This window comes from Sparus aurata, chromosome 10, assembly GCF_900880675.1.
Source record: "Sparus aurata chromosome 10, fSpaAur1.1, whole genome shotgun sequence".
In the NCBI taxonomy this organism is placed as follows: Eukaryota; Metazoa; Chordata; class Actinopteri; order Spariformes; family Sparidae; genus Sparus; species Sparus aurata.
Genome location: NC_044196.1, coordinates 18,120,650 through 18,136,817, shown reverse-complemented (window position 1 = coordinate 18,136,817; position 16,168 = coordinate 18,120,650). Strand labels below are relative to the sequence as shown.

Below are 16,168 nucleotides of genomic sequence, written 5' to 3'. Positions count from 1 at the left end.
TCTAAAAACAAATTCTACCAGTAGTAAAACGTGTTTTCTTAACTTTATTTAAAAGGCATATAAAAGACTACATTGACTACTATGGTTGACATTAAAGTTCCTTTTTTCCCTCTTGCACTCCAGGTGTGAAGATGGGTACGAATTAGCCAGCCACACGGCCTCTCTCTCTTGCCAGAGCGACAGTACTTGGTCCAAACACAGCATCCGGTGCCGCACAACCCCCTGCCCGCTACCCACCAACTTCTCCATTCCCCATGTGGTAATCAGTGGGAAGGAGCTCACTCCTGTTGGAGGCACCATCGCCCTCTCCTGCCCTCCGGGGCTTTACCTGCAGGGGTCAGCAGTGGCTGAGTGTCAGGTAAGAAAGATGTTGGTCAATGATTTGCCTAAGTTTCTTGACTTCCTGGTTGTATAATGATCAACAATCTGTTCCTGGTCACACTGTCTGCATGCAAAGACGATGAGGAACTGAGCTGTTTTTGTTAATGAAACCTGGGTGAAAGATTTAGTCCCAGTCTGAAATGTTTCAGTCAGTTTGTTGTTGCAGACTGTAGCCACAATAGGTTTTACAGTGACGATATTTCTTCTCTTTTCCACTGAGCATGTCAATTAGAAACCATTAATAATGTAATACTTCCTTGTCTTGTCTGTTGTAATGTTTACCCAGATGGGCGGTGGCTGGGCGCCAAGCATCTCCTCAGTTTCCTGCGAACTGGTGGTTTGCGAGAAACCCCCTCCTCTTCTTCACGGTGTCACCGAGGGGGACAGCTACAACTACGGAGACTTTGTCATGTACTCTTGCCTGCCAGGCTTTGACATGAAGGTACTGCTCATCAGCCAAAGTTACCATTTTTGCAGGGTTTATTAGTTTAGCAGCTGAGACGATGAGAAAACATGGGTTAATGAATTACCTAATCTGAAAACTACACAGACGAAAACACAGCTCTATTGGAGAGCCGAATCCGAGACAAAATTGTAAATAATGGAAAACATTTGACCTTAAGAGTGTGGCTCTCAAAAAGAGTCGGTCTTGGCCAATCGTTCCTTATACAACAACAGAAGGCTTCTTTCACACTCCTACACTGTGCCACTAAACAACAGGCTGTCCAGTCTGACCTAATGGCTAACAATCCGATTACAGAAAGTCACATGATTTCTCCTCAGAAATCAATAGGAGTGTGTATTTGCAGAGCAAACAGAAAGAGCTGAGTCACTCTACATGATACCCACTGATCTACTAGCCTCATCTATTTGACTGCTCTCTACAATAATTCACTACACTGACGACACATACAGAGAAGACAAACTGCTGACTTTAGTAGCAGTTCATCAGCTTTGTAAACAAGGTTTCATTGTCTAAGCATTAAGTGTAAAAAAGAAAATCCAATCACTTATCTTGACCGTATCATGTTTCTTGCTGTTGCTACAGATCACTATTGGCTAAACTTTGCTGTGTTTAGGTCGTCTACTGCTGTTGTAGTTTTACACTTTGTTCATCTTGTCACAGGGGGACTCTGTCCAGACATGCCAGGGAGACAGAACATGGAGCGGCACCCAGCCAGTGTGTGTTGGTAGGTTCATTTCCAGACCAGGAAATGTCTGTTACATGTTAAATATTAAATCCTATTCTTGTGAAACTTGTCAGTAAAGTTGGTAACCTTAAGTTTAATGAAACCTACAAACAATAATGAACAACTTTATTTATACAGCATCTTTTATCTATAAAGTGTGTCAGCTTTTTTTTTACTAAAATTGACCCAATCACAAGGCACACACAGAGACAAGACAATAAAAGAACAGAAGAAGAGCTTTATTGATAAGCAGATATCCACAGTCCAAAATGCAAAGTCTAAGCAACAAAAAGGCAGGTAGGAAGGAAAGTCCAAAAAAACTAAAGAGTAGCACGAATACTGAAGACAAACCATACAAGGATCAGGGAACAGACGCAGGAGTCACAGGATGACAACAGACGAACCAACGAAGAGTGAGGGGGAAACACAAGCTTACATACACTAATGACTAATGAGATTAACTCATGAGACAGGGTTGTGCACAGGAAAACAGACAAAGAGAGGAAGTGGAAAGTAAAACATGATATAGGATATAAACTACCAAATAAAACAGGAAATAATTAAACCCAAAAAAAAGGCCATGACAAGGGCATGAGCAGCTCAATGTGATATTAAAACGATATTAAGATTAAAGCTTAAAATGCCCATTTAAAAAGAAATGTTAACAGTGATGTAAGAAAAGACCAAATTAACTAATAGCAAGATAAAGTAGTAGAAGATTTATTATATACAATTTAAAAATACTCCATTTCATGTACTGGTCATGTATAAAAGGTCTAACAGATTTCATCATAACGTTATGCAACCTGCACACCTTAGATACATGCATGCATCAACGCCTTTATGCCCGTGTATTGTCTCCACAGCACAGTCCTGTGGGCCTCCTCCCATAGTACAGAATGCACAAGTCCAGACAACAGGAGAGACTTACCTACACAATGCCAGTTATGTGTGTAATGCTGGTCTGCAGCTGGTCGGCCCAAAGACTCTCATGTGTCTGAGCAACGGCACGTGGAGCCTCCCAGCACCTACATGTGAAGGTATAGAGGACGGTCCCAACCCTCGTCAGCATCCATCAGCGCTGTCATCGTTCTTTTCTGAATTATTCAATCTCTCGTTTTTTTCTGTCATGTCAGTGGCTAAAGGCTGCAACAGCCCGAAACAGATGCTGCACGGCAAAGTGCAGGAACGCAACCTGAACACGGGGCGCGCTGTGGAGTTCCAGTGTGATAAAGGCTACAACCTGGTGGGAGAGCCTGTGGTTGTGTGTATTGGAGGAAACTCATGGAGCTCCACTTTCCCCACCTGCCAGCGTGAGAGTCCACACACAGAAACACTGACACTGATGTGATTTGCTTGCAGCCGCGTCTGACTTTGTTTGTCTGGATTCCTGTAATGCGTGACCTTCTGCTCCGTTCACACCCTGTAAACATGGAAAGTGTCGCAACGGTTGCACAACATAACATGAGCACAGAGCCCACTCAAAAGTCTTTACAACAGCAGTCATCGTTATCTGTTTCACAAGAAAACCACAGAGAGTCGGAACTTCTCCTACTTACATTTTAAACAGTGTGAGTCAGAGCGGTTCTCTGGAATTTACGGTCTTCTGTTCTCCTTATTGGATTTTTTATCTTATTAATTAATTCAGACTCATTCCACGTTATATTTGATCTTATCAAAGGTTGAATGACTGAGAATGCAGCATTGCAAAAACTGTCCTGTCTCGTGGATGGCAATAAATCTAATTTAAACATCCACACATGTTCTGATTTGTATATTTATTTTGATCCACCGTGATTCAACAACTGTCCTGGAGCGCAAAACTCTCTTGCAAACTTGTATATAATGAATAGCTTGTGAAAAGATGCTCTAATTTCACACACCCCTAATGCCATTTTTATCTTTTGTGGTCGTGTCCCATTAGATGACATTACATTTAACGATGTTTTCAATAATCATCTATCCCAATTTAATAACATTGATAGGACACTTTTCAACAAGGCTACAGAGATAGTGGATCAGCTGAAAAATTACTTAAAAGACTTAAAGATTCAAATATCAACGCGTCATTTCTGCCCCTTACAGCCAAGTCCTGCTCGGCTCCTCCTGGCTGGAGGGACGACGGCTCCCAGCAGGAGTTTCACGTCGGACAGTCGGTCCGCGTCACCTGTCCCAAGGGTCAGCAGGTCAAGGGCAGCGGCTCCATCACCTGCAGGCCGGACCAGACCTGGAGCTCTATCAGCTCTGCGTGTGAAAGTGGGTGAAAAAATACTGAATATTCACTTTGGGAAACTGTTGCATGTCAGGTGCTGATTTCACTTTTATTTTAAATGAATTTTAAAAGCTCAGATCTAAATGTAAATACAATTTTTGTTTAATGTGTTTTGTTATAATTGATTTTGTATTATATTGTTTGTTTTCCAATGATTTGATTTGCAGTGAGGTTAAAAATTGACATCTTTCATCTTTTCTGCTCCGATCATTGATTCATATTGTTCATCTGTAAATGATTCTATCTCAGTACATGTGTTTACCACAGCTCTTTGCATTTTGACAGAAGCTCTCAAAAATCTTTGAAATTTAGGCCTAAAAAGGCATCATTTTGGCTCTTATCAATCAGTTTTTTTCTCCTTTATGTGATCAGTCTGAGATCCATTTCGTGGTATTTGGTTACGCTTGCGGAAAAAAACAATCACGTCAATCAAAGGATGTTTGTGTATTTGATATTTCACACCTCTGCATGCCGCCTTTATCTTGTGCACCTCTACACTTGCATGGCCGTTAGCTGAGGCGCCATTTCCTCTCTGTTCTCTCTCATTGAGCTGCGACACAAAAACAAATCATCAAACACTGTGTTGGTGTCCTGTTGGCTGCACTAATTGCGGGCACCTCTGCAGCTTCTATGGCAACCTTTGTCCGATAATCCTGTGATCTTTCTTACACGCAGTCGTCCTGAATATGCAGCACAATGGTGCTTAACGTTGCTATGGCCCTCGGCGTCTGTATTTGCATGTTAAATCTCTTACGCATGTTTACTGTGATCCTTTCAGTCATGTTTTGGTCCTGAGGAGAATTTTTCATAGAGACAGTTAATGTCACGCATGAAATTCACTGTCTTCACAGATGATAAGGGATACAGAAAACACAGCTTGATTACACCCAACAGACACAGATTGCTTACTCCACATTGCACAATTTCGTAATCAATATTTTTCCGGATACATGAGTGGGTAGACAAAATAACAGAAACACAATAAAATATTGAAGCTCAGATATAGGTTAATGTTATTTTTAAGGGTTTCTTTGGCAAATGTCAAGTGTCATCCAAAAGATGTTTCCTGAATTGCTGGGACAAGAGTGTCAAACACTTGTGTAATTTGTCAGTATTAAACACAGGAAAGCTTCTTTAGGAAAGAGAAATAATATTCTCAAGAACACGTTAACATTTTCAGCCGCTGTACTGTACAGTAAGGTGTTTCTTTTATTTTGTCCACTCCCCCCCAAGAATCAGCAACTTTCCTCTTTGCTCAAAAATGCATAAAAACTCTTAAGAAAAAGTCAAAATGATCCTTAATGAAAGTTTTAAGGGCAGCAGGCAGATAGTATGTAACTCGTGGGTCGTTCCATCTGGGCTGTTGTACAGGGGTGTCCTGTGGCCCCCCCCTCCATGTGGCCAATGGGGTGGTGCGGGGGGCGGTGTTCCAGTTCGGGGACGTGGCGGTGTACTCGTGTTTTGGCGGCTACGCCATGGAGGGTGTCGGAAGGAGCAGGTGTCTGGAGAACGGCACCTGGACGCCGCCTCCCACATGCAGAGGTAGAGAGAACACACCTGTGTGTCAAACCGAAAGGGACTCTCACCCCTTTTCTCAGGACACTTCCTGCTTCTTCTGACTCTCCGCGCCGCTCCTCAGCTTTTGAATTCTTGCTGCTGCTCAACCACAACGGATGCAGTTTCTCTGTGCCTGCTCTCTCTGTCATCTAATGCCCTCCCTCTGAGGGAGTCACACCAGTTGCACTTGCGCAGTATGTGGAAGTAGGTGAAGTCGACAAGAAACTGTCGCTAATAGCACTGCTTGTTTTTTTGCTGAAGTAGAGGTTTGGAAAGGATTTTGGTCAACCACAGATCCTCTTCCTTCTGCTGAAACGTCACTGATGCCTCTTCCTGTACACTTTTGACACCTTGTCCTCATGTGACTGTAGATATTCACATATGGGTACCTTCTAAAGCCTGGATCCAGCCCCTTTAAAGGAAGAACTAACTCTCTGTTATTATCCACAGTGGAATTTGATCATTTCCACCTAAATTATTAGCTCCGCAAATCCATTGAAATTCATAGAATCATTAAAGATTGTGGCTACAGTTTTCCTAACATTTTCCTAAGCACCTTTTTGTAATTTTTTTTTTTGTCCAGTCAACTTTGGCTGCCAAGACATGTTACATGTATGAAATAAAAAAAGAAGATATTGTCATGTGTCACCACGTCTTGACATTTTCCACAGCAAATGTAGTTGTTTTTTTGTTTTTTTCACTTCCAACAGAGAAATCTGTGGGACTTTCCTATAACATACTTAATACAATTGTCACTAATGCTGTTAAAAATAGTTATGTGCTTGGCATTTCAGTCTGTTGGATAAGATGAGGTGAGATAAGATAAAATCCCCCAATTATTGTGCCAAAGATTACTCAAAATCACAATAACATAAGCTGGAGCTACACAACAGAGTAATAATACCCGCAAAATGACATTTTCTTCAGCCTCAGCTGTACTTTTAGTTTAGTGCTGATAAGCAAACACTCACACACAAACACGTTAAACTAGGACGGTGAATATGTTAAACATTTAACCTGCTTAACACCATCATATTGGCATTGTAATAATAAAAAGTAATTTGCACTTGATATTTACAGGGTGGAGGTGTTCTGTTTGATGTCCACAGGTAGAAGAGAAGCAGTATCGCCTTTGCTGTTTTGTTTTGTTTTTATTCCTGTGGTAACCCGGATACCAAAAATGTAATGTGACATATTTCTGGGGCATTTACATATGAGTTTGGACGTCACTTCCATAGTTTAGGTGTTAGTCAATCAGGATCAAAGTGGAATAACCCCGTCTGAGACGTGTTGTGTCACCTCTCAACAATTATAACAGGGGAAAGTACTACAATTTCTCTGAAAGTGGAAATGATAACTAAATACCAACATGATGTATCAAATTTGTCGGTTTGTCCTCACAGTGAAAATCCTTTTAAGAAAACAAAGAAAATCATAAAGTGTGCTCCGTATGATAGCTCAAATTTAAGGAAAGAGCTGAACAGGAAACAAAATTGACTCAAATCATATCTACAGCAGCAAACGTCACAGACTGATGATATCGAACATTTTAAAAATATCCAAAGATGAGTAGGCTATTCTTCAGTATCTCAGTTTTAGTACGCTTGTTTTGAAAAAAACTGCCAATTTATCATCCACAGGGAATAAATGTTGACTGTGTGTAAAATTCACACGTCAGAAATCCCAAGGGTGCAAATGGCGAATCAGAGAGTCAAATTTGAGTCGGGCTTTAAAGAGAAAGAGAGCCGACTGCATGCAGCATGAAATTCAAATGGCCTATCGCATGATTTGCTTATGAAGATGAGGGCTGGTTCCAGGCCAGCGTCGGGTTGAGTTTGTGCATGTTACTGTCTATATGTACACACAGAAACACACGCACACACTCATGGTGGTTCCTGTTGATGTCTTTTAGAAATTGAATCTGCAGTGCGTTAATGCTGGCTTCAGCAAAAAAAACCTCAACTTTCCATCTCTTATTTCACTGGAAGGAGGCTGAATTAGTTCCGTTTCTTGCCGTCTATGCTCGAAGTAAAAAACGTGTCCGTGTGTGTGTGTCTTCTCCTACAGCGGTGTGTTGGTTGCATTGCCAGAACGGAGGTGTGTGCCAGCGGCCCAACACCTGCTCCTGTCCAGAGGGCTGGATGGGCCGACTTTGTGAGGAGCGTAAGTGACTCATCATAAAGTATCGCCCGAGGAGTCCCGTTAGCGCGCTCCATGGCACGATCCTAAGTGTGTTACCACTCAAGCACTCACCAACAACAGGAATCCAACCAGCTTGCTAAGCAGGTTTTGGCATACAATGGTGGACAAAGATGGTTCAGAGATAATGGAGTGGCGGTTGTTTTAGCTGAGACACTGAGAGGGCTATTGTTGTTCATTCTCTGCACTTCAACAAAACAGTGTCGAGCTGTTTTTTCAGACATTTTGTCTACTGACATACAGTAGATAGACATTATGTCCATTACTAAAAGTTAAAGAAGCAATATTCCAATATATTCACAAGATTGGAAACTACTCTTAAATTGATCAAAAGGCCTTTAAACACACTAATTCACTCAATCAAAGCCACCGAGAGAGTGATTGGATGGATGCATTTCCATGTACAGACAATCATGTTCACCAGAGGATGAATCCCTTTCACTCTGGCCACCTGTACCGCCACCGTGACGTTTACAGTTTTGTTTTTTAGCAACATTTCTTTGACAACTAATGGATGGACTTTCATGAAAATGTGCACAGACCTTCATGCTGCTCAGAGAATCAATCCTACTCACGTGGCTAAGTATAAAGAGTAGTGGCCACATTCAAAAATGTTCAACTTAGCTTCAAACACTCCGTGTGTGTGAAAAGGGGCCCAGGGGTAAGAGTACACAGTCTTAAAAGCCCTACTGACTTTGCTGATCCCCTGACTTTTTTGTCCAAGGCAATCAGCAGGTCAAAGTTTCGAATAATCCTGTGAAACATCAACTCATTAGCTACAATCATTCGTGGTTCCCAGAGGATGAATCCTACTGACTTTTCCTTTATCCCCACGATTGCAATTTGTGGTTGAGAATGAAGTGACTTGACAGGTATTAGAGGGCCATGCAGACGTTCATGTTCCCCTCATGATCAATCATAATGTTGTGATTGATCATGAGGGGAACATGAATGTCTGCATGGCCCTCTAATATGTGTGAAGTCAAGCTGCAAGTGCCATCATTTACACGAGTTGTTTATGACTAAAGACACCCTCGGCTGTACTCAGTAGTAAACGCTACTATGCCAAACTAAGATGGTGAACATGTTGAATACTATACCTGCATATCATCATTATGTTAGCAGTGTCTTTGCTAGCATCCTGCTGGTAGCATTTAACTCGATACATACCGTAGCTGTGCCTCACACCAGAGCACGGCTGTGAATAAACTCAAAATGTAGCCACAGTCAGAACTCCAGGCTGCTGCTTCAAGACACAGCTATTGACATGACGTTGCTCTTTACACAGCTAACGAAGCCTTCTTGAAACTTAAGACGCATCACTTTGTAATAAGCACAAATAATCTGCCTCTGTGGTCACATGATCTTCACTTTCCAAACCGCATGAAATGTTTTTGGATTTCAGCAGAGAGGGCACTGGTGACTAAATGTTTCCCCCCGGTTCCCTTCCTCTCTCCTCTTTAACGACAGCGATCTGCATCCTGCCGTGCCTGAACGGAGGCCGTTGCGTGGCACCCTACCAGTGCGAGTGTCCCACGGGGTGGACTGGCACGCGCTGTCACAGTGGTGAGTTCACGATGCTTCCATTATGTTTAGGCTGGTACGTATGTGAGTGAACCCACTGTGTGTATTAATAGCACAGTGACATAGGGTGGTAATGACAGTGACGTGAAGGGAATCCTCTGAGTGATTCTCCTCTCATCCTGACCCCCCTGAGGGTCGTGTGACGCCATTGTCCCCCACCTCCCCCCTTCTGTTTAAAAATGGAAAAATTAGTAAATAGCAAGTTTTAAACTTTAAAGGGTAGTTCCACTAAAAAAGCTGTTGTTTTTTCTACTGCAGCCACATTTTTCAACACAAAGTTTGTCAATGGGTGGTGATAAAATCTGGCATCCACATTGACTCACATGACTCTTTTCATGTAAACAAAATGAATATATTTGTAGTTTCGTACAACCGCAAACATGAATTTCCTTCTCACTGATACAATCTCTCAGTGCTACTTCCTTAAAAGCTAAACTTGTTCTCACAGTCACCATGATTGTGCTGTTTTTCATCTGTGTGTCCGTGTCTGTGTCCTGCCCACAGCTGTGTGTTCATCACCTTGTCTGAATGGAGGCAGATGCATCCGACCGAACAGATGCCACTGCAGTCCAGGCTGGAGCGGACACGACTGCTCCAGGTGAGCAGACACGAAGACACCCCCTAAAAAAAAGCTCTTCAGGAATACAAAACCTCTCCTGAGATTTAGATAAATATGTTATAAAACTTACATGTGACATACAAATGTGTAAACAAAGTTAATTGTTCTCATAACATTAAAAATATCAGTATATATAGAAATACATCCAGACTCCACTGGCTCCATTTAAATTTTAACTCAAATGTATTTTAGTCCAAACTGTGGGTGAAAAGAAACTGCGCAACATGCTCTGAGCTTCTGCGGTTTCATATGAGTCACCCACCGCAAAAAGATCATCATCTGGAAACATCTCTTTGCTGCTCAGAATGATTCCATTACAGTATTGAGCATTAGATGTGATTGCGAGGATGTTTTCAGTGTAGCTGTGAGGAAGTTTCTGTACAATTGCCAAACAAGCAAGGCGTAAATCCCCCCTTTGGCAGCCGTTGAACAGAGGAATGCATGGCAGTCCACGAACAATGCTTCAAGTTTTTATTCCTCCAGGGTCTCACTATGAAATGGGTTTCTTATACGGTTTACGGGGTTGTTGTTTTACTTGATAATTGAGTCATTTATGTAATTAAAAACAAATGAAGGTACTAAGTGAGAATTCAAAATATGACGGAATTTAATGTTGAAGGTTCTCAGTCATCCAGGTCACGATAAATCTCAGTGCTGTGTCATAGGTCAAGGCCTGTAGTTGTTAGGCTGTGGGGGCGGCACTCAGTGCAGCATTGTAGGTGGGTGATAAGTAATGTCTTAGGTAGTCTCTTCTGTTTAGAGGCGGCCTAAGACATTACTTAGAGTAGTAAAGGAATACATCTATGTGAAACTGGACCACAAGTGAACCTTCAGCCGTGCAGCCTCTTTGCATATATGAACAAAAAAGAGGAAGGACATGACAAGATCCTTTTTAAGATATGAAAGTGCTTAATGAAAAAATGTCTATGAATATTCTGTTCACTAGTATCACTCTAAAACTGTCGTACTGAGCACTTCTGCCTTCACGCGACTTTCCAGTGTACTTTTTCTCCAAGATCCTTAAGCTTGCCAATACTTCCATCAGGGTTTTAAGCACTCGTTCAGTTGGCATAATAAAAAGACGCTAAGGTATAATGAAGCTCTACAGTACATGCTGGAATGAGAGTAAAACTTTGACCTGTAAACATGGAGAACAGGCACTCACTGTCTTCAGTCGGTCATGATTGAATGAAGACGAGTTTTCACTTTAAACCGTGTGCTGGTAGCCAAAAAAAGTGAGCTCACCCTCATGAATAGTTGGATTTTCCTTCAGTTGTGAGTCATCTGAATTTGCAAAACCAGCTTTTCTTAGGAACCAGACACTCCACCCGAATTTCCTGACTGACTACCATTTCTCCATCCCTCTCTTTACAGGAAAAGGAAATCAGGATACTATCACTTCTAAGGTCACACTCAGCTCCATGTGAATCGTCTTATGAAGGGAATCCTTGTATAGTTAAACTGACCCCTGTAAACCATTCATTCTCATCTCTCCGCGAAAGGCAAAGCAAGAACCATTTTGTAAAATAAAGCTGTATTTTTTCATATAGAGACTCAACAGTATTAAACGTATGCTGCTATATACTTGTACGATGTGTAAAAACTATTGATGTGATTGTCCAATGTATATGTGTAAACTATTCTCACATTTTTATTAAAGCATAAAATACCATTGAATGCTTTTGTCTTGTTTCAAAGTCACGTCGTGTGAAATGTGAATGAAACGAGCACAAAGTTCCTGTTTGTCTTCATTTATTAAATGCACAACGTGGGACACATTACAAAGAACGTTGAGGAGTTAATCAGAAGCCCATTGCTCTTAAAACAGAATTAAAAAGTCCTCATCTGTGTTTATGTTTCGGACAAGTCAATACACACACTGATCTGACAGTACTATGGTATGCCACCAATACATGAGGAATGAATTATTGCCTGTGTGGAATAGAAGACCTGATGGTTTCTGCAAATAAAATTAAACTGGGATTTCTTTCGTACAGCATGTACAGAGAAAAACAGTGGCTACTGTTATTTTATCTGTGTTGTGCTAGTTTTTCCATCAGTGTGTCTGCGTTAGAGCCAGAGAATTCATCCACCTGAAAAAGAAGAGATAGTTAAAGAGCACTCAATGTGGGGGGGAAAAAAAAAAGGAAAAAAACTGACACAATAATACAGTACTCTTGCATTTACTATGGCTCAAAAGGCAACATGAACAAGGCTCAGCAACTCATGTCAGCTCTACACAGATGTTAATTGTGTGAGTCAAATTTATTCAGATTTCTTAGTAGGTTTCAGCTGAACAGCTCTGAACCGTCTAGAATGGCAGACAACCAACGCTGGGCGACTACTTTCGGAAGACAGTGGAACATTGAGCAGCTAAAGGGTCTGACATTTCATTGAGGAGGCCTTCACAGATGCACTTGTTGCTCAGCATCTGTTGGATGTGCAAACAACCAACAGTTTGCAGTGCTTACCTTGTCTTTGTTCTTGTAAAAGTGGAATGTGGGCATACACTTTATATCACAAGATGCACTCACTTCCTGAAAAGAACAAAAGGGAACATTAAAAGAGATGAACTGAGTCACAAACACTCCTGAGGACAATCCAGGTACTAGACCGCAAACAGGACACCTGAGCTGAGCCCCAGTTTATCTAAACAGCCTTTTGTGTTTTCCAACAAGATCCCAGTTAGTCATCGCTGCTGGTTTCTGTTTTGTTCCTGTCCGCAAGTTCCATTTGTTCACTTACACAATATAAATTTGATTCTTTAAGTTGCTCAATCTTTGCCAAATTATTAAACATGAGTAGGAATATTGCCAGATTCAGATACTACCTCGAGTTCGGTCAACAGCCCTTGTTATCACAATTTGTGTCAGAGGGTTACCACATGTGGTTCCAATAAGCCACCATGTCGGCAAGTCATTGAGCCAAAAGCTGCACTGCCTCTCCAACAATGCTGTTAATGTTTAAGGCTAACGGGGTATTAATTTGAAATTTTAATGTCCAAGATTTTATAAAACACCAAAACAAGCAAACTTTGTTCTAGTTGCATTACACAGTTGCAGTGGGACAGAAAAACGTTGGGTCACATGAGTCAGCTGTGGAAAAGAAAAAAAGGTTTCTTGAATGGTCTACATTGCTTTGAGTATTATACACATGGTAACCCCCCACAAAACCAGAGGCTTGTAAATACGAGGCAGGATTTGTGTTCAGTGAGTAACTTCAGGGTTGACGCTGTGTTTTTGGTGTCATGACGGTGGTTCACTTTTAAAAAAAACAAAAAAAAAAACAGGGTTGATCTCCATGGTAACTTATACTGCAGCACACACCCAACATGGACCAGCTGGCAGCAAACAATGTCAAAGCCATGTCATTGTGCCATTTTGTAACAATATCATCCTACAACAGAGGCTGACTGACACGCTAAACAGACATCAACGACCTAGCAACAACGGAGGGCAAAAAAGCGGCACTTGAACGCAACCAAGAGAGCACAGCCGGTGGTCATAACAGGTATCAACTCTCTGCCGATTTACAAAGTGTGGGTTATGAGAGCAGCGTTTTGACACCACTCTCACCGATATGGTTGATTCCAACTGAAAATGTCTGATATTGCATTGGTAATAGCACTGGTAGAAGACAAGGCAGACGAGAAAAATTAAAAAAAAGAAGCCTCGCTTAATGGGGGAAATTATGAATACTCCACAGGCAAAGAGAAAAGCTAAAGCGCCTACTTGGAGATACAGATCTTATCATTGAGTTGGATGCTTTTATTTTGAAGCTGCAGCTGTAAGAAGTGATGGATCTGAATTGGCAGTAAATAAACAGCGCTCTTTTGTCACAAGCTTATTAGTCAGTGGGGGAAAAAAAAACTAAAACAAAAAACTCCCAACACCGCAGAAAAACATGTACTACAGTGTCAGGCTCAAAGGGCACTCGTTTTCTCTTCTCGTGCACAGCTTCACTTAGCTCAATGGTCAGCCAAAAACGCCTTGTTTGTTAAGTAAAGCCAGAGAATGCAGATATTGAATCTGAAATAAATTTTTTTTAAAAAAGAGATAACACACTTACTTCAACATCATCCACATCCACTGACAGGAAAATCACATTTGCATTCTCCTCACTTTCTGCCAGTTTCTGCAAGAGAGACGATAACGTATTAAAAAAAAAAAAAAAAAAAAAAAGAAAAGACACAGGCAAAAAACAATTAACTCTGGTTGACACAAGACTTTGGTGCAATAATCATCCACTTACGTGAAAAACTGGGCCGATCATTTTACACGGGCCACACCATGTGGCCGTGAAGTCCACCACCACCAGCTTGCCTCCAGCCGATGCCAGCTGCTTGTTAAAGTCGTCCTACAGAAAATAAAAAAAACAGACATTAGCAGATGACCACGAGACAAACTTAAACCAAGCATTTCTTTTTATTACAGTTTAAAGCCACCACTTTGAAGTGACTATAAAAGGCTTTTCAAAATGGTGCAATACGCAAGAATTTCGGTTCAAAAGTAACCCAAATGTCAACAAAAAGTCGAACAGTTTTAACAGTCACTGTTTTCTACTGAAGTTAGCATGGTAGCCAGCTAGCTCCAACAATGCTAGGGATGCAATCACAAACCTTGATCCCAGAGCATCCAGGCCACTAGCTGCACAGCGAACTGAGCTACCTCGCTGACAAACCGCTAGCAGCAGTTGGCGGTTACTCTGGTGACATGCTGCCCCCTATTGGATTTGAGTGTAAAGACACTGTGGCAAATTCTTACATATTGCTACTAAAAAAAAAAATCTATCTATAAAAAAAAAAAAAAGGAGAGAGAGACACACATTTAGCATTACTGTGTCCCAGATGAGCAAAACACTCTTTAGTTGAGTTTCATCTCGTCCAATAAACCACACATTTCTCTTGGTTGTAAAAATGCCTTGAGAAGGTGCTACACCTTTAGCTAATAGTCAGCTACATTCAAAACCATAAAAACAAATAAGCCAAATGCCTTGTAAAAAGCAGGACTACTGAAACATAACCATGATAGCAGAGCCACATCCCATAGACACCGCTCGTAATTATTACGCCACATAATTGGCCAAGTAGCCTTTGCATCTTTTATAATGGTTATAAACTATGTAAACGTGATCTGTAATGACAGGAAAAATACACCACCAGCCCCTCGTCAAACACCCAGTCACGTCAGCCGGACATGGCCTGCAGTAAACGGCCCATTATATGACATTATGCGTTAGCTACAAGTGGCGGCGGCTGCTATTAGCAAAGCACTACAACCAGTTTGACGATAAAAAACAAATAAATGAAGAAAAAATCCCAGCAACAACATGCTTCTCTGTTTCCATACACAGACGACTGAGACACTCGGTCCAAAAAGCGTTTTCCGATGCGAACTAACGATAACGCTACAAACAATGAATATTGTGTCCGCAGGAAAAAGTCCAACACACATGGCAGCAGCCTTCGTGGACAATGTTGCGAATGCGTGTTCCTTTAGCTTTACTTTAAAAAAAAAAAAAAAAAAAAAAAAGGTTGTATCACGACCAGGTGGATCTGTTTAGCCGACAGAAAGCCCCCGTCGATCAAACAGGCTAAAAAAACAACCCATCGAAAGTGAAGTGTGTTGAATGGGTCACGAGAGAGGGACCCGCGGCTGCACCGCCGGCTGGAGCGTCACAGCACCGCCCGCTCGAGCCAAACACAATATAACCTCTACGGTGCGACAATGGCGGCTTCTAAAAACGGTGAAAGGACCAGAGCGAACAAAATAAAAGCGGATAAAACTCACCTTATCTGTAACCACGTGAACACGCATGGCTGCCGAGTGTCGGTGCTTCCAGTCGAGACGAGAGACGTGACTTTAGGGGGAATACCTTCCTGCAGCTCTCACCGCGCTTTTAATGCAGCTGCGTCAAGATACGTCCGTACGTCGACGACGCAGCGCAAGTTCCGCTACGTTGCTCTACAAAATAAGAGGTCATCATTTGCTCGGTGAATTCATGATCATGGTGGATGAACACAGCGTTGAGTTTTTTACTTTTTTGAATTTTATCAAAGTGAACTTGAAATGTTTTTTGTATCTAGGGCAGTAAAATTATGTTAAATGTACGTTAGTATCAAAAGCACACGCAAAAGTAAATGATACACACATTTGGCTGTGATGCATTATGTAATCTGTAAAGGTAACTAACTGTAAAGATCATCACAATCTGTTTGTTGCATCAGATTGCCCATTAAATAATTCAATTAAATAATGTTCTATTTTAGGTCTGATTCAGCATGTAATCTGTAAAGTAACTAGTAACCAAAGTTATCAAATAAATTCAATTCAATTCAATTCAAACTTTATTAGGGACACATCTCAT

The 16,168-nt window shown here is 41.4% G+C and overlaps 2 protein-coding genes across 4 annotated transcripts in view; one reads left to right on the top strand and one right to left on the bottom strand.

Annotated features, from left to right (window-relative positions):
• The window catches only part of svep1 (sushi, von Willebrand factor type A, EGF and pentraxin domain containing 1), a 91,000-nt gene extending 79,521 nt beyond the window's left edge, over positions 1-11,479 (top strand). For 2 of the 3 annotated variants that reach the window (XM_030430051.1, XM_030430053.1), the window contains 11 exons: positions 124-358; positions 668-823; positions 1,508-1,571; positions 2,438-2,611; positions 2,708-2,884; positions 3,657-3,827; positions 5,215-5,385; positions 7,468-7,563; positions 9,070-9,165; positions 9,688-9,781; positions 11,177-11,479. In XM_030430051.1, the coding sequence (XP_030285911.1) occupies positions 124-358; positions 668-823; positions 1,508-1,571; positions 2,438-2,611; positions 2,708-2,884; positions 3,657-3,827; positions 5,215-5,385; positions 7,468-7,563; positions 9,070-9,165; positions 9,688-9,781; positions 11,177-11,207 (1,465 nt within the window). In that variant the 3' untranslated portion in view covers positions 11,208-11,479. The remainder of the gene's footprint in view (positions 1-123; positions 359-667; positions 824-1,507; positions 1,572-2,437; positions 2,612-2,707; positions 2,885-3,656; positions 3,828-5,214; positions 5,386-7,467; positions 7,564-9,069; positions 9,166-9,687; positions 9,782-11,176) is intronic. The other variant, XM_030430052.1, reaches the window with a different exon arrangement.
• Positions 11,480-11,537: 58 nt separating this feature from the next.
• Positions 11,538-15,763, bottom strand: txnb (thioredoxin b). Its single transcript, XM_030430054.1, has 5 exons — positions 15,592-15,763; positions 14,054-14,158; positions 13,871-13,936; positions 12,274-12,339; positions 11,538-11,895 (listed from the first exon to the last, which is right to left on the bottom strand). Exons 1-5 carry the CDS (start codon positions 15,616-15,618, stop codon positions 11,833-11,835), a joined length of 327 nt encoding a protein of 108 aa, XP_030285914.1. The 5' UTR covers positions 15,619-15,763; the 3' UTR covers positions 11,538-11,832.
• Between the last annotated feature and the right edge of the window lie 405 nt (positions 15,764-16,168).